This window comes from Xyrauchen texanus, chromosome 41 (assembly GCF_025860055.1).
Source record: "Xyrauchen texanus isolate HMW12.3.18 chromosome 41, RBS_HiC_50CHRs, whole genome shotgun sequence".
Taxonomy (NCBI): domain Eukaryota; kingdom Metazoa; phylum Chordata; class Actinopteri; order Cypriniformes; family Catostomidae; genus Xyrauchen; species Xyrauchen texanus.
The window spans coordinates 2,237,747-2,264,281 of NC_068316.1; the positions used below are offsets into that span (position 1 = coordinate 2,237,747).

The 26,535-nt window shown below is 37.6% G+C and overlaps 2 protein-coding genes across 2 annotated transcripts in view; both read right to left on the bottom strand.

Annotated features, from left to right (window-relative positions):
- Nucleotides 1–13,259, bottom strand: part of kcnh2b (potassium voltage-gated channel, subfamily H (eag-related), member 2b) — a 264,994-nt gene extending 251,735 nt beyond the window's left edge. Inside the window, 1 exon segment of the mRNA XM_052113349.1 lies at nt 12,243–13,259. Coding sequence (XP_051969309.1) covers nt 12,243–12,318 — 76 coding nt within the window. The 5' untranslated portion in view covers nt 12,319–13,259.
- A 3,443-nt stretch (nt 13,260–16,702) lies between these two features.
- The window catches only part of sspo (SCO-spondin), a 131,504-nt gene continuing 121,671 nt past the window's right edge, over nt 16,703–26,535 (bottom strand). Inside the window, 3 exon segments of the mRNA XM_052113500.1 lie at nt 16,703–16,989; nt 23,316–23,466; nt 25,499–25,629. Of these exon segments, the coding sequence (XP_051969460.1) occupies nt 16,967–16,989; nt 23,316–23,466; nt 25,499–25,629 (305 nt within the window). The 3' untranslated portion in view covers nt 16,703–16,966.

Sequence of the window (26,535 nt, forward strand, 5' to 3'; positions counted from 1 at the left end):
ATGAAATATTATTACAATTTAAAATAATAATACAATAAAATATCATTTATTTCTGTGATCAAAGCTGAATTTTCACCAACGTTTCTCCAGTCTTCATCACATGATCCTTCAGATCTGAAATATAAACTTTTGTAGCATTATACACTACCATTTAAAAGCTTGTGGTCAGTAAGAATGTATTTTTAAAAAATGTTGGGAAAGAAATTAATACTTTTATTCAGTATGGTTGCATTGAATTGATCAAAAGTGACAGTAAAGACATTTATAATGTAACAAAAGATTCTATTTCAAATACAAACTGTTCTTTTGAACTTTCTATTGATCAAAAAATCCTGAAAAATAAAATAAATGTTTATTACATAAATGTTTGTTGATCATCGGATCATCATATTAGAGTGATTTCTGACGGATCATGTGACACTGAAGACTGGAGTAATGATGCTGAAAATTCAGCGTTGATCACACATTTTACTATATATTCACATAGAAAACAATATTTCACAATATTACTGTTTTTTTTTTATCAAATCAATGCAGCTTTGAGCAGAAGAGACTTTTAAAAACATTTAAAAAATTGTATCGATCTAAACTTCTGAATGGTAGTGTATATTTCATTTCATTATGTGTATTTATTTAAAAATAAAAATACTGAAACCAAAACATGGCATTGTCTAGTGTGCAGGTAAAGAGGACCTCCAAGGCAAGCACAGTCCATTCCAGTTTAGCAGAGGGCAGTGGCAGGAGCTCAGCACAGGTTAGCAGTGACAAGATCTCAGAAGAGGACAAATGCAGTGATAACAGCTTTATACGGGTCTGTACCACCAACAGCAGCTCAGCACAGATCAACAAAAGCAAAGAGCAGGTCAGCAACAGCTCAGAACAGCTAACTCCCACCAACAACGCTGAACGGCTCAGCACCACAAAAACTCAGAGCAAGGAAGTTGATAACTGGAGAAATCAGTTAGAGATATGGAGGAAACAATACTCCCCATGGCTGTACATCAATGAAATCCAGTGAGTCTGGAAGCCATCTGATTATTTTCTACTGTTTTTGAGACATTTCAATGTATTTTGAAGTTACTTGCTTTTACGGGTCTTCAAGAGCCTTATATGTAGTGCCCTGGTATATTTGCCATAGTTGCTGTTTTGGGTCTGCTGCCCTCTAAATCCAGTATTACTTTAGTAAGTAATTTAAAAGAATAATATATATATATATATATATATATATATATATATATATATATATATATATATATATGCATATATATATGCATAATATGATCAAATATATTGTATATTTTGTATAAAGTGTATATTGCAAGACTAAACCTACACCCCCCAGCCCCGTAAAAAAAAACTTGGGGACCCCCCATAAGACTTGACTCAATTCGAGAACTGAGCGGAGGTGAAATCTATTAACCTTTTCTCTCCTCCAGCAGTTGTGCTGCTCTCAGTAGAAGTCATGTCAACTTCATTTACCCTGAAAGTGCTTTTCCATGATGACGGATCTTCCCGCCTTCAGAAGGGCGCGAGATAAAGGCCAGAAGCAAACGTATGAGTCTTGAGTAAACGACAGACACTTTACAGGTCAGCAGGGAGATTTGCTGTAAAGGTGAGAGTTTAGGTGTGGAATCCAGAGGTGACGTTTGCGCTCTGAGATGCTTCTTTCACTGCGGAGGATAAAAGGTCTTCATGCTCCAGTGGCAGTGTTTAGCATTTGCGTAACTTGTTTAGATGCCGTTAACCCATTTATGGCCATGGGCAACTAAAGTTGCTCAAGACTACCACTCTTCTCCATCTGTAGATATATTTTGGGAGACTAAATGTTTTAAAATCAACTGGCATTCCGGTAGACAACCTTAGGGAGAGCTTTTGACAAATTGCAGGATAATGTGCCATGTGATGGTGCCTCCATTTAATCTCATTGCTGTCGAGTAAGAGAAACATTTTATATTTAAGAGGTCTCATCAATGTATTAATTCTTCTTTGCTTTGGGAACAGTGTGTCGAGCTTTAGATCAGATTGAACCAGCACTGTGACCAAAAAAGACATTTCACAGAAGAAGGAGGAAAGATTGACTGAAGGAAACCGAAGCGTGGAGAGAGAAAGATGGGATGAAAAGAGAAAACACCCTTGAAGCATTATAATTAAACACTCTTAAGATCTCAACTGTCTCTTCAAACGGAGGTTTACCACCACATTTGAGTCGAGGACTAATTAAAACCAAAGCACAATCAATCAGAACTTTAGACTTTAGAAACGGAAAGTTCACCGAAACTTTAAACCAGACTTACCTGAAATGTAAAAATGTATGCCAGTTTCAAGGGCATGGATGGATTGATGGATCGATCATTTAACATTTTTATGTGAACTCTCCATGTACATGTGTCTTCCTCAAACTTCAAAGCCAAGACTGATAATAATTCTTCTCTCACACATGGCGGATCAGAGTCGCTAACAGACTCAAAGAGAGCCAAGAACAGTTAAATGGAGGAAAGCGAACCCGTCTCTTCCTTTCATCTCTGAGAAATAACGAAGCCGCCCCGAGAAAACAGCACAATGCATTTAGCAAAGAGAAATACCTGAAAGAAGATGGGAAATCCTCTTTGTGTCGCTTTAACGAGGTGGAGAGTGAACCCAGTTAATTGTATGTGTGTTTAAAGGTTTTATTCAGGTGTTGAATTCTTGGCAGCTTGTCTTACAGATGTAACCTGAGAAAAGTGGTTAAAATAGTACAAGAGACTGTTATACAGAAGCTCACACCAATACAACAACGTATGTGCCTATATGCAGATACATATGCAAATGCAGGCAAAGGAGCTAAACAGCTGATATCAGCCTCACACATGCAACCTGGTAAATTACAGGAAAATCGTTGCTGGTAAATGTAGCAAATGTGCAGTTCACACATATGATCAATAAGGAAATTTATAGGTAATGATAGAACTTTGCATTAAGGAAAATTGCCAGAGCAAAATTACCAGTGTTTTCAAACGGGTTGTGTTCACACATGACCTCGAAACTTGAAATTGTAGGAAATTTTCTGGGAAAAGTTGTGTGTTGTCATTTGTATGAATGCCAATCATGGTATGAGTCATTTTAAAGCAAAAAACTGGTTACCGAGGTACTAGATAAATATCAAAATATGTTTATTTTTTGCTGGAAATTTAACTAAAACGTTTCTATTTTAGTGATAAAGTGGTAATGAATATTTGTTATATAATACAATGATTTAATTACTAATTAAATACTTAAACAATTCTCAATTCTACATTTCATTTGATTATTTTCTCTTTTTATTTGGAACTTAATGGATACAAACCTAACAATAATATCATTTATTTACTATGAACGATAAGTCTATTAATTAGGGATGTCCCGATACCATTTTTTTAGTGGTAGAGTACAATACTTCCTTTTCAGTACTCGCCGATACCTGTTTGTAGGGCTGAAACGATTCGTCGACGTTATCGACAACGTCGACAATAAAAATTGTCGACAACAATGTTCATTGTAGAATAGCCATTTGATCTCATTTAACACAACATGAGATCACATTAAACTCTAATGATGAGCAGCACAGCAGCTCGCATCTGAATTAGGAGAGGAAGAATTACACAGATCACAGTCCAGATGCTCTCTAACATCTCCAAACAGCTTCAGGTCATGTAGATCGTAAAGTATGAGGGAATTATAATGCAAAAATACAAAGTAGGTAAATACAGATGCACTCTCGCTGTGGAGAAAGTGGAGTCGGAGCTCTTTAAAGGAAACACCCCGACGTTACTTCTTTAATGCGGTTATATTTAATGCATTATAGCTTTAGTAAAGTTCAAATAATACGGAAGCAGATCATGTAAATAACTACAAACTCTGAAACTGGCATTTATGTGTGGTCATCACCTCTTCTATGAGTTGTGTGAATGTCCCGATCTGAGGGGGAGAGACTGATGTACACTGTCACAGGACACTCGTCCCTCGAGCACACATGCTTAATGCAGCTAGATTATAACGTGATGACTCGTGACTTATTGAGTCATTATATAAGTGTCACTGTGTGTTTCTTATCCTGAAGCTTTATTAATAAGAGAGAGTTTGTTTTTTTGTGAGTTAAAGATGGATTGAAGTGAACAGAAAGGTGACAGGTGCAGTCTTCACCCCATTATACGCGGCAATAAAATATGTTTATGATTTGCTTTTGTTTTGTCTTGTTTTCCAATATAAAAATATAAAACTCCTTTAAAACAACGTACATTTACTTTAGCAGCTACTTCAGAAGAAACAATTGTTATCTGAGAATGTTGAATATAATATTAAAAATACACATATTTTAAAATGTCTAAAAATCCTTTAAAAATGATGCATTCACCTGAGAAGCAACATATAAGATATTTCGACTTGCTTTTAGAGAATAGATCTTGAATATAATATATTATAACCAAGTGAAAAAATAGACTTATATACAAAACACACTTACTGTATATTTAAGATACATTCTCTTAAAGCAAGTCTAAATATCTTATATGTTGTTTCTCAATTAAATGTTTCTTGTTTTAAGGATTTTTAGACATTTTTTAATGGAAAACAAGACAAAAACACTTGATAACTATATGTATTATTGCAGTGAATTTCTTTACTGAATTAAACTTAATAAAAAGTATTTTTCCCGCCTTTATTTCAGTGAATGTCATTTAGAGGTATTTTTAAAAGATGATTTTGTCCTCTTTATTGTTAGTAAGCACATTTAATACAACCTTTTAAGTCGGGACACAAGCAGAATAATCGTTACGCGCTAATGATTTATCGTTGCATTAATCGCCGAATAATCGTTCTAATAATCGTTAGATTAATCGATTATCAAAATATGTATTTGTTGCAGCCCTACCTTTTAACAACTTAACATCAACAGTTTATTTAAATGTTATCATCAAAATGGTGTCTAAACACATGAATTAATCAAATGTAAATAGAACTATTAATTTTCAACATAATATTGTAATATTTATTAAATTAAGTGCTTTTATACAGATCCTCACAGCACAATCAAAATGAAAACATTGTAGTTAATTTTTGTTAAATTATGTTCTGAGTGACAGAGCATCAGAGATGTGAGATATTCTTTAAATATTATACAATTACTATTGATTTATTAGTAGTAGTATTAGTAGTAGTAGTATTACATATTGGTGATATATTTCTGTTTTAAATTGATTTATTTAAGAATTATTTTGTGTGTTTTTGACGGTAACTTCTCACTCACAGTCGCTACGTGACCCAATGTGATTATTAAACCGAAAATGGCTGCTATTTAATTAAATATATACAGTATGTAATCTACATATGCCTCACACTACAAAGTGAAATAGCGCTCTGCTCGCTGTCATCTACTACAGAGCGTGCGACTCTCATGATGGTGTTTTCCATGTGTTAGCCAAGGATCTCTAAAAGGTTTGAGCACTTTGTGTCTTTGTGTCACATTTGAAGTGTGCAGCACATGCAAACTATATATTTATCTAATTAAATCACAGCCTTTGTGGTTTAATAATCACAGTATAAAACATATAATTCTAACTTAGCAATGAGCGATCGAAAGCATTGTTGATTTTTATTATTTATTTATTCATAAAATACAAAAATTATAATGTGTATCTTTAACTACACATTTTCATATCAACAACCATCAAGTAATCACTCTTCAAACAAAATTACAGGGTCATAAATATCATTATTTCTGTAGACAGCCTGCTATAGTCATGCTGTCTGTTTTGCACTGTAGATTTAAAAGAACAAGTGCATTAGAGAATTTAATTTGGGAATCGGACTACATTGGTCATGCTGAATATTTCGCATTACATTTCCAAAAGAACCGGCTCATAAGAGTCATTCATTCGGGAATCACACTATAATGGTCGTGCCAATTCAAAGGAGTAATTTGTTCGCGATTTTGACTAAACTGGCCATGCTGTGGTTAATGCTTCTGATTCAATAGCGGAGTTGCAGTGATGCTGAATGGTAGCACAGGAAACACAGTCCGAGTATGTTAGCACGCTTTTCTGTCTGTACTGGCGGAAGAATGCATGTTTGAGAACCGTTAATGGAACCGGAAGTTATGAAAATCATACAGTTATTCTTTTAACCCTTGTGCGTCAATAAAAACAGTCACTCAGAGGTCCTTAGAGGACATAAATGTCCTTGTCAAAAAACTGCCATAATAATATAATATGGCAATATTATTGTCCACTTTCAATGAGTAATTTATTTTAACCAACAGTCCTGATCATAACTACCAAATGTTCTTTCATTTTCAGGATTTTAACCCTTTAAATGCCAGTTTGTTTACATAATGCTACAGTTGTTTTTTTACACACACACACACATTTCTCAATACACACATACAAAACACACTCTGACGTCCATACCAACACAAATACACAATTGTAGCTGCATCATTTATTCAATTGGCCTGCAGTGCTCTATAATACAGCAAACAGAGAATAGGGGAAAAGCTTGTATTTGCTCCATACGCCAAACATAAAAAAAATGGCTCCATCCAGTGAAAAGTATTAAAAATGTAGATTTTGAAGTCAGGGCTCCAGAATGAAAGTATAATATCATATATTAATGATTTTATGCTTTAATGGCACTGGGATCAAATATTGCAATTGTTTAATGGGATTCAATTGGGAAATATTTGTCCTGAAGGTCCTGAGTGTAACTATTTTGAGTAAACAGTGTATTATAAATGTATTATAGGAACTGAGGTTGAAATATTAAAATTCCCCCAAAATGACAGACCTTTGGCAAAATGTACGCCGCTGGCATTAACAGACAAAATGATCGAAAAAACAAAAATAAAAAAGACAAAAATGTCCCGAAGGTCAAACTTAAATTGAAAAATGCTCAATCCTCAATCCTAGTTAACACAAGTTCTCTCTCATCTTGACATGTTTGGGACATTAAAGAACAAGTGTGTATTAAAGAACAAGAAACGGATGACAAAGAGGTAGAAAGAGAGAATGAGGAAGAATGGACACCTGTATCATGGTGAAATTTAATCACACCAACTCCCCTGATGTGTGCCGATAAGACAGTGATCTCACCCACTCTCCATTACACAGAGTGAGAGAGAGAGAGAGAGAGAGAGAGAGCGAGAGATAGCAAAAGAAAGAGATGGGCATAGCAACAACTCAGCATCCCAGAATAATGGCCGAAGTAGACAATGACAACTCAGCAGCGATGTGACAGTGAAGGCAGGCAATGGAAACTATAAATACTCCACCTTAACGCTGAGCAAAGTTCATTGCGGTGTGGAAATGTGGCTCTGCACCTCAAACTCTGTACTGATGATTCTGTTATCTAGAAGGCACTTTGTTACTGTAATAAAATTAAATTGATATGAAAGAATAGAAATATGAAGAAAGATCAGAAGAAAGAATAACAAAGAAAAGAGAGCCAAAGAAACATAAAGAGATGGACAAATGGATGAAAAGTATAAATTAACTCAAACTCAATATACAAATGAATCTGAGCTATGCTATCCTCGTTCATGTTATTGCTCTGTATTGTTGCTATTAGAGATGCACCGATCGACCAGCCAGGGACCGGAATTAGCCGGAATTCCGCATGCTCGGCCCGGACCGGTGACCGGCCGGTCAGCCTCACGTCTTACCGATTCCAAGCCGGTCCGTTTTGTTGCCAGCGGCGCAGGCAATAACGTCACAGCCGCACGTAAACATGTCATTGGCGTGAAAGATCTTCACTGTGTGAGTGAAGAATACATAAAGTTCGAAATGTGTAATAATTGTAAGTAGTGTTGTCAAAAGTACCGACTTCGAAATTTTAAAAATGTGACGCTTTGAGCACTGTTGAGCGGAATCGTAAACGCCTCTAATTGGCCATTGTGTTCATGCTTTCATCGGATATGTCTGTGATTGGCTACAATGATCAACGCACGGGAGCGTTTGAGAGTACACGGAAGTGTTTGAAAGTCTTTTTAAAAACGGGTGTGGGAGCTTTTGAAAGCACAAGCAGCCATCTATCAGCGGACCGGTCCTGCTTTCAAACGCTCCCGTGTATCTGTGCAAACGCTCGGTGAAGAGAGTCATTGATGGATATTTACAACATGTTTTTGAAGTGCTGATCATTGTAGTCAATCACAGACATATCCGATGAGCGCGTGAACACAATGGTCAATCAGTGGTGTTTACGATTCCGCTCAACAGCGCTCAAAGCGTCACATGTTTTAAATTTCAGTACTGACTTGGTACCGAAGTCGGTACCAAGTCTGCCTGCGCAGATATCAACAGCGCAACTGGGTTGTAGGTTGCCAGATTGTGGTCATAAATGGTTTGTAATGTGTATGATGTGTTGATTGTGTGAGTAGGATGCGTTTCATTCAAGATCTGGCAACTGGACCACCTTGGAATAATATATTGATGTGATTATTCATATAACGTGGTTTGGCTCATACAAATTACGGGAGTTTTTTTGGGAGAAATAACAAAACAGGAGACTCCCGGGAAAAACGGGAGTGTTGACAGGTATGCAAGCCGTTCCCGAAGCAGTGCTCAGTTTTACAACTGATATTTGGACATCTAACGTAAGTTGAGCGTATTGGACACTTCAGTTTTTCAGATTTTTGGAATTGTTTTGTTAGACGAGTAATAAAGAGAAAAAGGTCCATTTATAAAAATAGTGGGAAATGACATCTGTTATATAAAGCAACTCATTTGCAGTTAATTGTTATTTCTACCTCTTTCTAGTCATAGAGCACTTAGAGTTGTTTAAGTGAGAGAAGATCCTGTAACTTAGTGCAGTTTGGGGGAAATGTAATGTTTAATAATTTATTTTATTATGAAAATAAAATTTTGCATTGAAGAAAGGTAGATTTTGTATGTATATGTTGTCAAATATTTCTTAGAAAGAAAATCGGAAAAATCGGTATCGGCAGGTCACACTTGCAAAAAATCGGAAATCGAACTCGGTCAAGAAAATTGCAATCGGTGCATCTCTAGTTGCTATATGTCATCATGTCAATTTATTTTGATTTTATTTGAATATCTTTTTATTTCAAAATGAAGCCAATATGAAGAAACACGCAGTCTATTTCTTTAGTCTTTAAAATTGTAGAACTCATCAAATGTGGAGACAGGTGGCTAGATCCCATCAATATTTACAATTACATTGTTTAGCCTTTATATTATAATTGTACATTAACAAAACAAAATAGCTTATTACAATATTTATAGTTGTATAGTGTCTCAGCGAGTATTGACACTGACTATCACCCCTGGGGTCGTGAGTTTGAATCCAGGGCATGCTGAGTGACTCCAGCCAGGTCTCCTAAGCAACCAAATTGGCCCCGTTGCTGGGGAGGATAGAGTCACATGGGGTAACCTCCTCGTGGTCATGATTAGTGGTTCTCGCTCTCAATGGGGCGTGTGGTGAGTTGTGTGTGGATCGTAGAGAGTAGCATGTGTCTCCGCGGTGTCGTGCACAATGAGTCACGTGATAAGATGAGCGGATTGACGGTCTCAGAAGCAGAGGCAACTGAGACTTGTCCTCCATCACCCGGATTGAGGCGAGTAACCGCGCCACCATGAGGACCTACTAAGAAGTGGAAATTGGGCATTCCAATTTGGGAGAAAAGGGGATAAATATATATATTTTTTAAATGTATACAAAAATAAGTGCCATTTTATTTAAGTGCAATTACCAACATGAAAACTAATCCAATATTTACAGTAATTGCCTCATAGATGCAGTATCTGAGCTGAACAAACGCAAGCAAAGCCTGCCGCCCACCGCGTCCCGTGTAAAACCGCCTTAAGTGCCACTTGTTTTTGGGATGGATGGATATGCAAACAGACAGACAGACGGACAGACAGATATATAGATAGGCTGGTGGATGAATGGATGATAGACGGACGGACGGACGGACAGACAGACAGACAGATAGATAGATAGATAGATAGATGGATGGATGGATGGATGGATGGATGGATGGATGGATGGATGGATGGATGGCCAGACAATGTGTGAAGTGATGAAGTAATTCTTGTAGGAGGTTCTCCCGGGGGAATCAGTCTCAGTTTTCTTCAGCAGTTGCCAAAGTGATGCTGGTGTTTGCTGTTATTCTCTCGTGTTCTCACGGCTCTATAAATGACTGTTTGGAATCAGGTTAAGTACTGACCTGACACTTCGGTGACTCCAAAGTGACTGTACCAGAGATTTCAGGTAGAAAAGAGCCATATCAGCTCTAAATTGAGTTGAGGGTTATTTTAGTTTAGTCTGGGGTTCTGTTGTTTGTTGTAGTTATTGTCCTCATCTGACATCCTGTACTGAACACTGGACAGAAAATACTCTCAAACGTTCAGTTTTTAATATTCGGTTGAGATATCATAAACATGGTTGTTCACAATGGGAGGCACGTAGTGATCTATTTAAACCTGTCCTAGGTGTGCAGACTTTAAGGTTATAAATAAACTAATTCAAACGATCCAGAGAGAAACACTAAAGGAGAAACATCATGTTATTGACTTACATTAGTTCCGCTTTATAAATGGAAATGCAATGACCACGCATACTTTTGAAGTGTACGTGCTCTTCAGTCCCACCAAAGCACTTTTCAGAACCTTGCCATGGGTTTTGATGGATAGTACTAAATTATTTAGAGCACCCAAGGGAGAGACGATGGCATCCTAAAAGAGGAAGGGTAGTGGTAAGGTTATGATGGAAAGTGCAAACATATTGATTGCTGTCACATCTGAGCAAATGATGCAAACAAGACTTGATTCAATGACCATTTGAAACTTTAGGTGATACTTTAGACATTCAATACCAATGAATTCATATTACATTTTCAACAGCAATAAATGATGATTTATGGTTAGAGTATGAAGTATCTGATCTTTGATCAATTCTTTGAATTCTGAATAGTATATTTTTAATAAGGTGTCATTCATTTATGTGTAATAAACACCCATTTAATATGAATAAATCAGCATTAAATAATGGATTGGAATATTACATGCCAATATTATTCATAATGGATATTACCAAAAGCACAAGTAGTCTAAATGATTATTGTAATCAATGGCAGATTGTCATCTGTTGTACAATTATGAAAAAAATCTGTCCAATGTTTCCACAATGGAGCTGCTGCGTCTATACAGGTCTATGATGCAGTCTATTTATTTATTTATTTTGCAATGTAACTCTTTGATGTCGACTTGTGCACTATTTTTTGTCTATAGATAACAAAACAATTCCACTCTGGGACAGAATGAAATGGAGACTGATTGGTCTTTTTGAAAGCCAATAAGATTTTGGAGGACGGTTGAATAACAAGATTTGTCAGCGTCTTCATTCTGCATGAATCTCCATACCTGTAAGGTAAAGTGATGGAAATGTGGAACTCAAGATCGCATGTTAGCATAAACTCTGGAATCAAAAACACATGTTAAGTCAAAGTGGTGAAAAGGGTTGGATTTGACTAACAATATCTTAATAATGTTAATTATTCACATGAATAGTTTTGGCACTAGGAGAAAAAAGATTACTTGTTAAATATTATATTAAATATGAATATTTTACATTACCTAAGAACAAAATTACATTCACTAACATCTAGGAATTATGTACACTTAAAATAATTTGAGTACAAGAAAATTCAGCATCCAAATTAAGATTCTCTACAACAGTAAATTCAAATTTGTTTACAATTGACCCAACAAGATGTGTTTAACCACAATGTAAATCTATTTTTTAGATATATTATTTCCAACTCAAGCATGCAGTTAAGTCATCATTGATGTATTGCAACCAAAAGACCCAATGCAGTTTCAATAGTGCAGATTATTTAAATATTAATAATATATATCATTTGTCATGACTCATGTGCTTCGTTTGAAGAGAGTAATTTGCCAAGAAATTACAGAAAAAATACAGTTTTGCATATCTAGCATACAGAACCCTGCTGAAAATGTTTCATTATTACATTTTGTTTAATAGCCTACAATAAGTGTTATTATTCAACACTAAAGCTATTATTATGTGTGGTACATCTGTTTCATTAGCGACCTTTAAAACGGGATGGAATCAGCTGGTTTTATGCTAGTGAACTATGAAGAATGATATTCGCGTTATATACAAAAAAAATACCATGAAACATTTTTTGTTGAAGACAGTAGTACAATAACACATTTTACGTTCTCATTTCAAGTCTATAAACACGAACTTACTTTGACTTTCGAATTTCCTGATGATCGTGTCCAGGAAAGTGTTCTGCGGCGCGACGTGGCCCCGTCTCACCGGCATCTTCGCGCACTTTTTCCAACAGATTGTATGGAGCTCAAACTGTCCTTCCCGCCACTTTCAACGTACGCGCTGCTGCACACAGCGATGCGCGAGCTTCCCGCGCTCTGGAGAACTTCATCAGCAACGTGTATCCCAATGACCACGATCCCTCAGAAGAAAAAAAGGTGCTATGTACTTATCCAAAATAACAGTTTCCAGTTTCAAAACGCCTGAAAGGGATTGTTAACGTTTTGTAATCCCACAACAATGTTATCCTCTGTCAGGTAACAATTTACTTCAGTGAACTCTGTGGATGGTGACTGTAATGCTCTGGTGATGAAGTGCCCTAATTTCGCCATTTATCCAATAAAAGCTTTCTTCTCCGCTTTCATTCGGCGAAAAATGACTTCGAAGAACGATAAAAGCGATCGAGTCGTTTCTACTGTCGCGTTTCGCTCCAGCGGTCTCGCGCTCATGTTTCGATGTTGACCAACGGAAACGAAAACGAATGCGAACGATCTCAGCATGTACCGATTCACAAAAATATAATTGTATTTACAGTGCCGAGCAGTGTCGCAGCACTGTCCATTGCATTTATAAGCCAAATGAGCCTTTTCTAGCACTTCAATAAATATCACAATATAAAAAATGTTTTAACTAAGGGTAAAAAAACGAAGAAATGTCACATAAAATAAACGTGCTGTGACATATACTGTAGTCCGTTCATTCCGTTGTCAAATGTGCCGTGTGGATTTGCATTCGCAGGTGGAGCAGACCAGTCCAACCCTCAATGACGTCATCACGCCCTGGGCTTTTGTTGAAACGGACAAAAATCACGGGTTGCAAATGAAAGGCAGCGGGACACTTCCCGAACATCCAGAGGAGCATCGTACATGATGGCTGAAAGCGACATCTTTTGAATACTGCTTCAACTCACCTGACAGTTTCAGGAGTGCGTTCGCGCTTTGCTTTTTACCTTCAGTTGTGTCGCGTTGACAGACTGTACTTGACACGTCACTGTCGATACAAGAGTCACGGACGTGGGGTTTCCCTGGACCGTCACACGAGTGCAGACAAAAGGCTTTTACGTGGATACTTTTAATGCAACAACAGCGTCGAAATCGTGCAACTTCATCCTGATTTGCAAGAGAAACAAAACAAAAGTGGCTGTTTGATATTTTAAAGCGATCTCTATACGTTCGCGAGCGAAACGTGGTTTACTAGCTTCACAAGGGGGCGCGCGGCGCTTTTTCCCATATTTAGGCAGGAGCGCGTGGCTGTTTTTGAAGCATCCCAGCTGTGGGATCTTCCAGTCTCCTCCCCATCTATCCCTCTCATTGTCTCTCTCTCATTCACTGTCTGCCTATAATCACACAGCACATGGGTGAATCTCACTAAATACCGTTAAATTGACCTCCAAATTAACAAGGAAAAAATTTGAAATGACATTTTGCCACATTTTTATCACTGTAACATTTTTATTCTCATGATAATTTCAAACACAAATTCAGTTGCCTACTGTAATGCAATATATATATATATATATATATATATATATATATATATATATATATATATATATATATATATATATATATATATATATATAATTCTCAATAAAAATAAGAAATTACAAACAAGGGCGTAGGTTTCAGTCTGAAAGTTGGTAGGGACATATAGCAAGGATAATATGTTGTCATATCAAAATGTTGGTATTAAAGGAATATTTCACACAAAAAATGTTATTCTCTCATGATTGACTCACCTTTAAGCCATCCCAAGAGTGTATGTCTTTCCTCTTCAGGAGAACCAAAATGGCGATTTTTTTTTTAAGCACATTTCAGCTCTGTTTGTCCATACAATGCAAGTGAATGGGTGCCATGAGGCTGCTGGCTGTTTGACGGTATAAAAGGCATATTTAGGCAGCATAAAAGTAATCTAAACGACTCCAGTCGATCAATGAATGTCTTTTGAAGCAAATCAATAGGTTTGTGTAAAAAATAGATAATTAAAACTTAAGTAACTTTTAAAAAATAAATCCTGCTAGCAGTTGACGCGTGATGTGCGTTCACGTGATAAGTCGGAAACACGTGCTTTGGAACATTGAAACATTGACATTCCCCCCCGCCCACTGTCTGCTTTTCAACCTGCTTACCCTCACTCCCACATTATCTTTTCCCATATTGTTTATTTATATGTATTAGACCTCCTGAGTAAAGTAGGCTTTAGGCTCAGCCTACAATTAATGACTTGGGTTTAATCACAAATACCTTATTTTATTGACAACATTATTTTCTGATCCTTATGCACTTCTCCAGTGTAAAATAAAGCATTTATTGGGAGTTATACCAGCATCTTAAAATCCTGAAAATTCAGTTGTGTCAGCTGATAGTTTTTTAAATCGATTTATTCAATGTCAAACAATGTTATTCTTTCTTTACTAGGCGGGCAAAGACAAAAAAGCAGCTCGTCCCTCGTTTATTTAAAAAAGCAAATATCTGGGTGAGTCACTAAAAGTGAGACACTTACAATGGAAGTCAATGGGGTCAATCTGTAAACGTTAAAATACTCACTGTTTTAAAAGAAAGGCCACACAACATAAACAACATGTGGGTTAACATGATTTTACTGTGATGAAATCACTTACTAACCACATCTGTCTAAAGTTATAGATAATTGTTCAAATTAGGTGCATTGACGACGCATCCCATAAACCCTAAAACCCTCAAATGGCTGTAAAAAAAGATGATTTCAACAACTTTACAGCTCAAATAATTCACACGCTTAATAGAATTATTAAAGTGCTTTTATGAAATTATAAACTTCACATTTCTACTAATAAATCTTCCTAAAATCGGTCCCATTGACTTCCATTGTAAGGTCACTAGAACCTCGATTTTTGCTTTTTTAAAGAAAAAGAGGAACAAGTCGAAATTATTATTTGTGGTAATCAGTATTATGCCACAAATGCTGTTGATTGGACTTAACTTGTATTGAACCCTATTGTTCTGCAAGTAATGCAATTCTTTTTTGTCTTCTTTTTTTAAATTAATTTTATTCCCTTTTCTCCCCAATTTTGGAATGCCCAATTCCCATTGCTTGCTAGGCCCTCGTGGTGGCGCGGTTACTCGCCTCAATCCGGGTGATGGAGGACAAGTCTCAGTTGCGTCCGCTTCTGAGACCGTCAATCCGCGCATCTGATCACGTGACTCGTCGTGCATGACACCGCGGAGACTCACAGCATGTAGAGGCTCATGCTACTCTCCACGATCCACACACAACTCACCACACGCCCCATTGAGAGAACCACTAATTACCACCACGAGGAGGTTACCCCATGTGACTCTACCATCCCTAGCAACCGGGCCAATTTAGTTGCTTAGGAGACTCACAGCATGTGGAGACTCATGCTACTCTCCACGATCCACACACAACTCACCACACGCCCCACCGAGAGCGAGAACCACTAATCACCACCACGAGGAGGTTACCCCATGTGACTCTACCCTCCCTAGCAACCGGGCCAATTTGGTTGCTTAGAAGACCTGACTGGAGTCACTCAGCACGCCCTGGATTCAAACTCACGACTCCAGCGGTGATAGTCAGCGTCAATACTCGCTGAGATACCCGATAATGCAATTCTTATTAAAAATGATACAAATTGGAAATGTAATTTTGAATAAAGAAAATAAGCCCTATGATTTACGCATTTAAGTTTCATAAACAATGTTCCAATTTAAGTTAATAATCATAAAATGTTCAACTATTTAAATTTTATTTTGATAAAGATTACTTAATACAATTTGATGGAAATTTGTAAATGGGTAAATCTTAAAATGATATAACCTTATTGTTATTCACACGTTGGCATTATTTTCATGATAGTTAAGCACCCGATATCATGAAGTAGAAATATATATATATATTGTGTATAATATGTATAATATATTATGTATAATATTATATATTATTCCAAAAGTACAACGGTAAATATGCATTGTAAAAGTATTTGTTTTACTAATTCTATTTCATGCATATTTTAATAATAATAAAACCATTGTACTGCATTACAATAATGAGAATAGGCTTTTTATCCTCATTAGAATAATGGGAATCTGGGGTGCTTAGTTATGTTGCAATTGTGTTGCAAAAATGCAAAAAAAACCTGTAACTGGTTCTCAAATAAGGCTTAAGTTTATATACAAATTATAAAGTCTTCCTAATTTCCTGATTTATTTTTATCAAGATATCAATTATGAGCTGGAACAAAATAAATACATAAAGTAAAAACAGCTGTGAACACAGAGAACACGATACATCTTTTATCATATAAAACAAATGACTACAAACGTTCATTAAAGCAATTATTTGTCATGACAAAAAGAGGAAGACAGTCTTTGGCAATACTAATTCATTTCTTTATAGTCAAGAGAGTTAGTAAAATAAAGAATATTCCAGTAAAATACAACAGGGTTAACAAAATAATAAAGACTGAGAAAAGTCATAAATCTTAACATAATTTAAAGGCTGTACAGATCTCGTAGAGCTTTAGAAAATATCAAATAGAAAAGATTCAGTCATATAATGACAAGCTACATAAAGAACACTGAACGAACAAGATGACGACGCATTTTCTCTCCAAACGCTCGGTCCATTCATCAGTGGCCATTCAACGTCTCGACAGGTCTCCCCCTATGCAAATGTAGGAAAAAAGCAATGAACATTGGTAGAATTTGGAGCCTTTAAACTGGTATCTTGATTCACCGTATGCCCGAAGCACAAGCTACACATCATGAAAAATTCTGTTCAGAATATCAAAGTCAGGACTTATAATCACACTCGCCTTTGGTAACATTTAGTTCCCGACAGCACAATGTATTTCACCAACACAATTGCAACCAGTGATGAAAAACAGATGAAAGCAGCAAGTATAATGCCGCCTTTAAGATCTCTCTGGAACGTCTTACATAAGGAACGTCTTACCTAAAATCCTTCTCTTGAAGTATTCAAAGATCCAGAGTTTTCCACAGCATTTCTAACGCACGGCCATAACAGTACATGTCAATCTGCATAAAATGGCTCCATAATGCTGTACGATTTCAAACGTGACCTCTATAAGTGAACTCCCGGCAATTCAATTAGCTAATGAGATCAGTCGCATTGATGAATGGCCAAACACTGACGGTGACACAATTAGGCGTGTTTGAAACGCAACATACATTACAAGAACGGCACCATCTCATTACAGCATGCTTGTTATAGCATGAGAAAATGTTGTCATGGCAACATCATTTATGCTTTGTTTATGAATGTATTTTTTGGGGCATAATAGTGGCAATACTGCATTTTCTTCAGGGCTGACCATAAACAAAACAATAATGGGATCATCTGCACTAGTGTTCGATCAATATGTGTCTTTCAGTGGTCAATGCTGATATCGATACCTAGACTGCAGGATTACCGATGGCGGTGTAATGCCGATATCTATAATACAATTCAATGGACACAAATCAGATCTTTTGTATTCAAAATTCACAACAAAAAATAAGTAAATAAAAACAGAAATAGTTTATTATCCATTGACAGCAATTATGGTAGATTTTGTTTTTCTTCTATATGCTTAAATACTACATTTTCTTAATCACTTGGCGCAAGATGATCGAATGCCCATGTCGCCCATGCCTGAATACGCTACTATATATATATATATATATATAGACACTGGCGGCCAAAAGTTTGGAATAATATACAGATTTTTGCTGTTTCAGAAGGAAGTTGGTGCTTTAATTCACCAAAGTGTCATTCAGCTGATCACAAAGTATACTCAGGACATTACTGATGTAAACAACAGCACCATCATTATTTAATAAAAGTCATTTTGATCAAATCAAGACAGCAGCATCACTCCAACACCTTATCCTTGAGTAATCATGATAAATTGATAATTTGATACTAGGAAATCACTTGCCATTACATCAAACACAGTTGAAAGATATTTGGTTCATTAAATGAAGCTGAACATTGTGTTTGTGTTTGTTTTTGAGTTGTCACAGTATGCAATAGACTGGCATGTCTTAAGGTCAATATTAGGTCAAAAATGGCAAAAGAAATGAAAGAAACCGCTTTCTCTAGAAACTCATCAGTCAGTCATTGTTTTGAGGAATGAAGGCGTTACAATGCTTGACATTGCCAAAACTGAAGATTTCATATAAAGGTGTAACTACAGTCGTCAAAGACAAGCACAACTGACTCTAACAAGGACAGAAAGAGATGTGGAAGACCAGATGTGCAACTAAACAAGAGGAGAAGTACATCAGAGTCTCTAGTTTGAGAAATAGACGCCTCACATGTCCTCCGCTGACAGCTTCATTGAATTCTACCCGCTCAACACCAGTTTCATGTACAACAGTAAAGAGAAGACTCAGGAGGTCTTATGGGAAGAACTGCAAAGAAAAAGACACTTTTGAAACAGAAAATCAAAAAGAAAAGGTTCGAGTGGGCAAAGAAACACAGACATTGGGCAACAGATAATTGGAAAAGAGTGTTACGGATCTTAATCCCATTGAGCTTTTGTGGGATCATCTAGACTACTGTAAGGTGCGTGAGAAGTGCCTGACAAGACAGACACATCTATGGCAAGTGCTACAGGAAGTGTGGGGTGAAAGGTCAAATGCTACAGGAAGTGTGGGGTGAAAGGGCAAGTGCTACAGGAAGTGTGAGGTGAAAGGTCAAATGCTACAGGAAGTGTGGGGTGAAACGGCAAGTGCTACAGGAAGTGTGGGGTGAAAGGGCAAGTGCTACAGGAAGTGTGGGGTTAAATGTAATCTGAGTATCTGGACAAACTGACAGCTAGAATTACAAGGATCTGCAAAGCGTGGAGGATTTTTTGATGAGAACTCTTTGAAGTAGTTTATTTTTTCAAATTGTAATAATAATTTTTCATGTTATTAATGTCCTGACTATACATTGTGATCAGTTGAATGCCACTTTGGTGAATAAAAGTACCAATTTCTTTCCATAAGAGCAAAAAATGTACATTATTCTAAACTTTTGGCCTCCAGTATTTATACATAAATTAATGTATTTATTTTTCCCATATATATATATATATATATATTTAAAAAAAATTCCACCAGTGCAATAACAAAGGTCGGCTGATTTCAGAGCAGTTATATTAAAGGAATGTTCCGGCTGGAAGTTTAGGGCAAAGTCAAATAGCACGGAATAAACATGGCGGAAAGAACTTTAAGTTTTTGTCTTTGTAATGATTTATACATTTTAAAGGTGCAGTATGTAAAAACCTTTACGTAATATTCGCTTTTTCTGCCGATGTGTGAACGGCTTGTAACGCAACTTAAAAAATGAGCCCTTCCTGGACTTCCTATGTTGCCTATTAAAGCCTGTAGACTGATTTTCATCCAAAAATCCAAAGGATGTGTCGTTTATGCACGCTCCCGAGAGCCTCAGTGCGTCTCTTCCGCTATTCAACAGCGACAACAAACTGCAACACTAGATAACGTTATCTTAGAGATGAATCCAGCAAACGTCCGTCTCCCAGCACAACACCGACTCCTACACAAACTCAGAGTAAGCCAAAAAAACAGGGGGGGACCTTCGTTCGGGTTGGCGTTCTTGTTATTGGATAATAAGTACATAACTTACATAACTGCAAAGCATGTGAAATATAGTGCCATACGGATTGATCTGTGTCATTTTAGCTAACCTGATCTGGCTTGCTAATGCTGACGAATTGCAAGCTACCTTGCTTCATAACTTTCAAATAATTTGGTTTCTTATTCGTGGTACAACATGTGTCATATACAACATACAATAGTGCAACAGTAAAGTGTCTGGTATGGTTCGGTAGTATGTAGCTGTATGTGTGTATCAGTATGCTATGCTAGCTGATAAGTAGTTTTAGTTTAATCTCAGAATTTGTAGTAAAACAATCATAACTCTGACATTTTAATTATGGATCCTCATCTGTCAGCATGATGTCGGTGAATCACGTTCAGTCTCATTGTATGTTACATCATTGTTTTGGTCGGTGATCGCTCGTGTCTCTATGGAGTGTGTGCACGAGCATGAGCAACAGGCTGCAGTTCACTTAACGGCCACATGTGTCACTAATAACAAGGGTTTCTGAAGCTTACATACTGCACCTTTAATGCTATGATTAACAATGAATTTACCAATTTGGCTAAGTTTTTACTTGTTAACAAGATTTTTGTTTTGTTATCCCCTTTTTCTCCCCAATTTTGAAATGCCCAATTCCCACTACTTAGTAGGTCCTCTTGGTGGCGCGGTTACTCGCCTCAATCCGGGTGGTGGAGGACGAGTCTCACATGCCTCCGCTTCTAAGACCGTCAAACCGCGCATCTTATCACGTGACTCGTTGTGCATGACACCGCGGAGACTCACAGCATGTGGAGACTCATGCTACTCTCCACGATCCACACACAACTCACCACATGCCCCATTGAGAGTCTCTAGTTTTATCCGATATGCCATTTTTTTAATTTGAGTGATTTATCTCATAACGGCATGCTGTTAAACGCAATGACCACATTCGTGGACTGTATGCTCAGTTTCAGTTAAATTATCACATTGAGAATAAATGGGTTCATCCAAAAGCTGATAAATATGTCTTTCAGAGGCTTTATATGGAGTTAGGATGAAAATAAGGAGCTTTTCAAACTGTTCTGAGACCAGTGCAGACAGACAGCACACTGGAGGTTAAGTCATGCACTAAATAGGGAGCAAGGGAGCATCCTATAGCTCTCTATAACTGTTCTGAGACCAGTGCAGACAGACAGCACACTGGAGGTTAAGTCATGCACTAAATAGGGAGCAAGGGAGCATCCTATAGCTCTCCTATAACTGTTCTGAGACCAGTGCAGACAGACAGCACACTGGAGGATAAGTCATGCACTAAATAGAGGGAGCAAGGGAGCATCCTATAGCTCTCTATAACTGTTCTGAGACCAGTGCAGACAGACAGCACACTGGAGGTTAAGTCATGCACTAAATAGGGAGCAAGGGAGCATCCTATAGCTCTCTATAACTGTTCTGAGACCAGTGCAGACAGACAGCACACTGGAGGTTAAGTCATGCACTAAATAGGAGCAAGGGAGCATCCTATAGCTCTCCTATAACTGTTCTGAGACCAGTGCAGACAGACAGCACACTGGAGGATAAGTCATGCACTAAATAGAGGGAGCAAGGGAGCATCCTATAGCTCTCTATAACTGTTCTGAGACCAGTGCAGACAGACAGCACACTGGAGGTTAAGTCATGCACTAAATAGGGAGCAAGGGAGCATCCTATAGCTCTCCTATAACTGTTCTGAGATCAAGTGCAGACAGACAGCACACTGGAGGTTAAGTCATGCACTAAATAGGGAGCAAGGGAGCATCCTATAGCTCTCTATAACTGTTCTGAGATCAGTGCAGACAGACAGCACACTGGAGGTTAAGTCATTCACTAAATAGGGAGCAAGGGAGCATCCTATAGCTCTCCTATAACTGGTCTGAGATCAGTGCAGACAGACAGCACACTGGAGGTTAAGTCATGCACTAAATAGGGAGCAAGGGAGCATCCTATAGCTCTCTATAACTGTTCTGAGATCAGTGCAGACAGACAGCACACTGGAGGTTAAGTCATTCACTAAATAGGGAGCAAGGGAGCATCCTATAGCTCTCCTATAACTGGTCTGAGATCAGTGCAGACAGACAGCACACTGGAGGTTAAGTCATTCACTAAATAGGGAGCAAGGGAGCATCCTATAGCTCTCTATGCAGTTAAGTGCGTTCACTCCTAAAATCTGATCAAAAGTTCAGTTTCAGGCTGCAGATGATGTTTGAATCACTCAACATGTTTGACACACATGGGACGATGATCATCAGTACATACACTCACCTAGAACTTTATTAGGAACACCTGTACACCTACTTACTCATTTGATTAGCTAATTAGCCAATCATGTGGCAGCAATGCACTGCATAAAATCATGCAAATATGGGTCAGGAGCGTCAGTTAATGTTCACATCAACCATCACAATAGGGAAAATTGGTGGCATGATTGTTGGTGCCAGACAGGCTGGTTTGACTGGTATAACTGCTGATCTCCTTGGATTTTCATGCACAACAGCCACTATAGTCTCTAGAGTTTACTCAGAATGGTGCCAAAAACAAAAAACATACAGTCAGCGGCAGTTCTGTGGACAGAAACACATTGTAGATGAAAAAGGTCAACGGAGAATGGCCAGACAGGTTTGAGCTGACAGAAAGGCTACAGTAAATCAGATAACCACTCTGTACATTTGTAGTGTGCAGAACAGCATCTAAGAATGCAAACACATCGAACCTTGAGGCGAATGGGCTATGACAGCAGAAGACCATATTGGGAACTATTTTTAGGACCATACTGTTCCTAATAAAGTTCTAGGTGAGTGTAGATTCACCATTTATAATGGATCATTTTATTTTAACATGGTTGGCTGTGATTGGATGATGCTGGACATTACTTATATCTGAATTAATTATGCTAATTTCTGATTAACGGTTCAAAAACATGAATAATCAACACTCCTGGACACATAATAAACTATTTGATGAAAAGGTATCTTGGAATTTTTTAAGATTTCACAACTTAGTCCCGCTGTCCACATATGTGGACATCAATGTTTAGGAAATTGTACAATTGGATATAACTTTACACAGAAAAGGTTAGTAAGTGAACATGCATAATAATCAAAATAATATAAATATTTAAATTAAAAAAGGAGTCATTTTTATTATTCGTATTATTACAGAATCAAAATGATTCTTTGCGGTACGTTCAAATGCTGTCATTGAGCTTAACATTAGTTTTTTGTGAACTAACAATGTGTCAATCTTTCCGAGTAAACCAAAGAGAAGATTCACTCCCTCATGTCAGAGAAACCAGAACCCACTCAGAAGCGGGGACGCAGCCGCTGGCTGGGAGAGTGCCCGCGGTTTACCCTGGCATTACCCACCCTGGCAGCTGGTACATTCACAGCTGTGAATGACAGGCAGAACGACAGGCTCGATGTCTCCGCTGGCACACTGCAGGCTGAGGAAGCGTACGGGATTCTGCGGGTCGAGCCTGTAACTGCAACAGTCGCAAAACGCCTGCAGGTAAGGCTCCTGAGAGATAGACAGACAGATAGAGAGTTAGACAGGTTACTAGAGGCCAAAACAGATGAGTGAGGCAAGACAGAAAAAACAAGGAAGTGTTACAGGAAAAGAGTGAATCTGATAGATAACAATCCACTCTGTCTTCACGCTACATTTGCTTAAATGCAACGACCCTCTCTCTCTTTGATGGAGCGGAATCACGGGATAATTTTCAAGTGCACGCTCTCAGAAATGCTCTGGAGAAAGAGCCCAACGTGAGCCCATTGGGAGAAACCAAAACGAGGAGGGCAGATGTGAAGACGAGAAAAAAAAAGAGGTGCGATTTTGGCGTTAAAGGCGGAGTGCGGGGACCTATCAGACTGGTTACTAGTTTCCATGGCAACTTGACAGAAGTTTCCATTTCAAACATGTTTTAAAATAGTTGAAAAATTCACACTGATTAAACACTCAAATTAAGAACGGAGAACATATGCAAAGCTAAATTTGGTGTTTCTGTTTCTCAGTATATCAAGGAGTATTATTAAAAGGGACAGTTCACCCAAAAATGTAAATTCAGCCATTGTTTACTCACCCCTGTGTTGTTTTAACTCTATTTGACTTTCTTTCTTGTTCTGAACACAAAAGAAATTTCACAAGAAATTGTGAATAATGTTGTGCTCGGTGATGTCATACAATGGCAGTTTATGGTGACCACGTCTTCAAGCTTCAAAAGAACACAAAAGTATAATTCAGAAGTCTAATTAATTATTCATGAGACTCATGATTGTTATGAAAGTTTACGATAAGATTTGATGAGAAACAAACTGAAATATAATGTATTATTTAGTGTAAATGTTCACTGACCGTTGATCTCCTGTGTGTGTTCATGATAGGACACGAGAGAAACAGTTCACGCAGACCCCTCACGACATTTGGGGCGTTCAAGAGAAAACTTGTTTATCTAAAAACAGTGATAGTGACAACAGAACACAACTGCACACAAAACAGAGAACAGAACTTACTAAACATGTCTGAAGTGTTTGTAGTTGAAGAATTGATGCATTTCTATGCCCAGCCTTATTTTATCGATCGGAGTACTCGGAAATGAAACAGAAACACAGAGGAGCTACAGGAAGCCACAGCCACACAGTGTCATAACCTGACAGCAAACAACACGAGATAAAATGTAAATTCTCTATGTTAATCAGAGTTTTTGTCCTAACCAGCCGTGATGAGTGACGGTACATTCTATCGATCGCTTGTTTTCTATTTTCGGCATTGTGCAGGTAACTCCGTCCACTGTTAACTGGCACCAGTCCAAAAACGTTCAATAAAATAAGGCTGGGCATAGAAATGCATCAATTCTTCAACTACAAACACTTCAGACATGTTTAGTAAGTTCTGTTCTCTGTTTTGTGTTCTGTTGTGACTATCGCTGTGGAGGACCTGTTTTAGATAAACAAAACAAGTTTTCTCTTTAACGCCCCCAATGTCGTGAGGGGTCTGCGTGAACTGTTTCTCTCGTGTCCTATCATGAACACACACACGGAGATCAACGGTCAGTGAATATTTACACTAAATAATACATTATATTTCAGTTTCTCATCAAATCTTATCGTATATTTCATAACAATCACGAGTCTCATGAATAATTAATTTGACTTCTGAATGATACTTTTGTGTTCTTTTGAAGCTTGAAGAGGTGGTCACCATAAACTGCCATTGTATGACATCACAGAGCACAACATTATTCACAATTTCTCCCTTTGTGTTCAGAAAAGAAAGAAAGTCATATAGAGTTAAAACAACACAGGGGTGAGTAAACAATGGCTGAATTTACATTTTTGGGTGAACTGTCCCTTTAAATACATAATATAATAGTATAGCCTACTAATCTGATCAAATCTGTAACATTATATGGTTAATATAAGATTTACACATTTCCTTTTAGTGGATGATTAAATCCAGATCGACTTACAAAAGAGCTTTAGCATCACATAAATAATAGTTACAATACTGTTTACCAAAATACATATTAGGGCCAATAATACAAACGTTTCACCTCAAGAATGACATCAGTTCTGGATAAACAGCGCCCTCTGCAAAAGCTGACCTCCACGTTGTCGAGGCGACAGTCGCCTTTGGTGATGTTCCTGACCTCAGTGTAACGACGGCACTCGGCAACGGGATCCTCTGGAGACGAGAAAGTGATGTTCACAAGAGAAAATGGGACATGAGATTAGAGAAAGCACATGCTATCTAAAGATAAGAAGAAATTACTAAGCGAAAGGTTTTGCGGTGGCTTTACTTTCTGAGAAACATCATTTGGGAGATTGATGTTATTCAAAGAATGGTTCCACTCATTTATTCACTATTATGTCATTCCAAAGGCATATGACGTTCATTTGATGAATGTTTTTCCATAACATGAAAGTGGATGATGATTTATACTGCCATGCTCCAAAGAGGCCAAAAGATTGTCTTAAAAGTAGTCTCTTTATTTATTATATGACATGTGTCATATTTCAAGTATTCTGAACCTATATGATAGCTATGTGTGAGGTACAGACTGAATTTTAAGTTGTTATTTACTGATAATTGGTTCTCGCATGTAACAAGACCCAATGCATTTTGAAATATGCAGAAGTCTGTCTGCACTGATCTCAGAACAGTTATAGGAGAGCTATAGGATGCTCCCTTGATCCCTATTTAGTGCATGACTTAACCTCAGTGTGCTGTCTGTCTGCACTGGTCTCAGAACAGTTATAGGAGAGCTATAGGATGCTCCCTTGCTCCCTATTTAGTGCATGACTTAACCTCAGTGTGCTGTCTGTCTGCACTGGTCTCAGAACAGTTATAGGAGAGCTATAGGATGCTCCCTTGCTCCCTATTTAGTGCATGACTTAACCTCAGTGTGCTGTCTGTCTGCACTGGTCTCAGAACAGTTATAGGAGAGCTATAGGATGCTCCCTTGATCCCTATTTAGTGCATGACTTAACCTCCAGTGTGCTGTCTGTCTGCACTGGTCTCAGAACAGTTATAGGAGAGCTATAGGATGCTCCCTTGCTCCCTATTTAGTGCATGACTTAACCTCCAGTG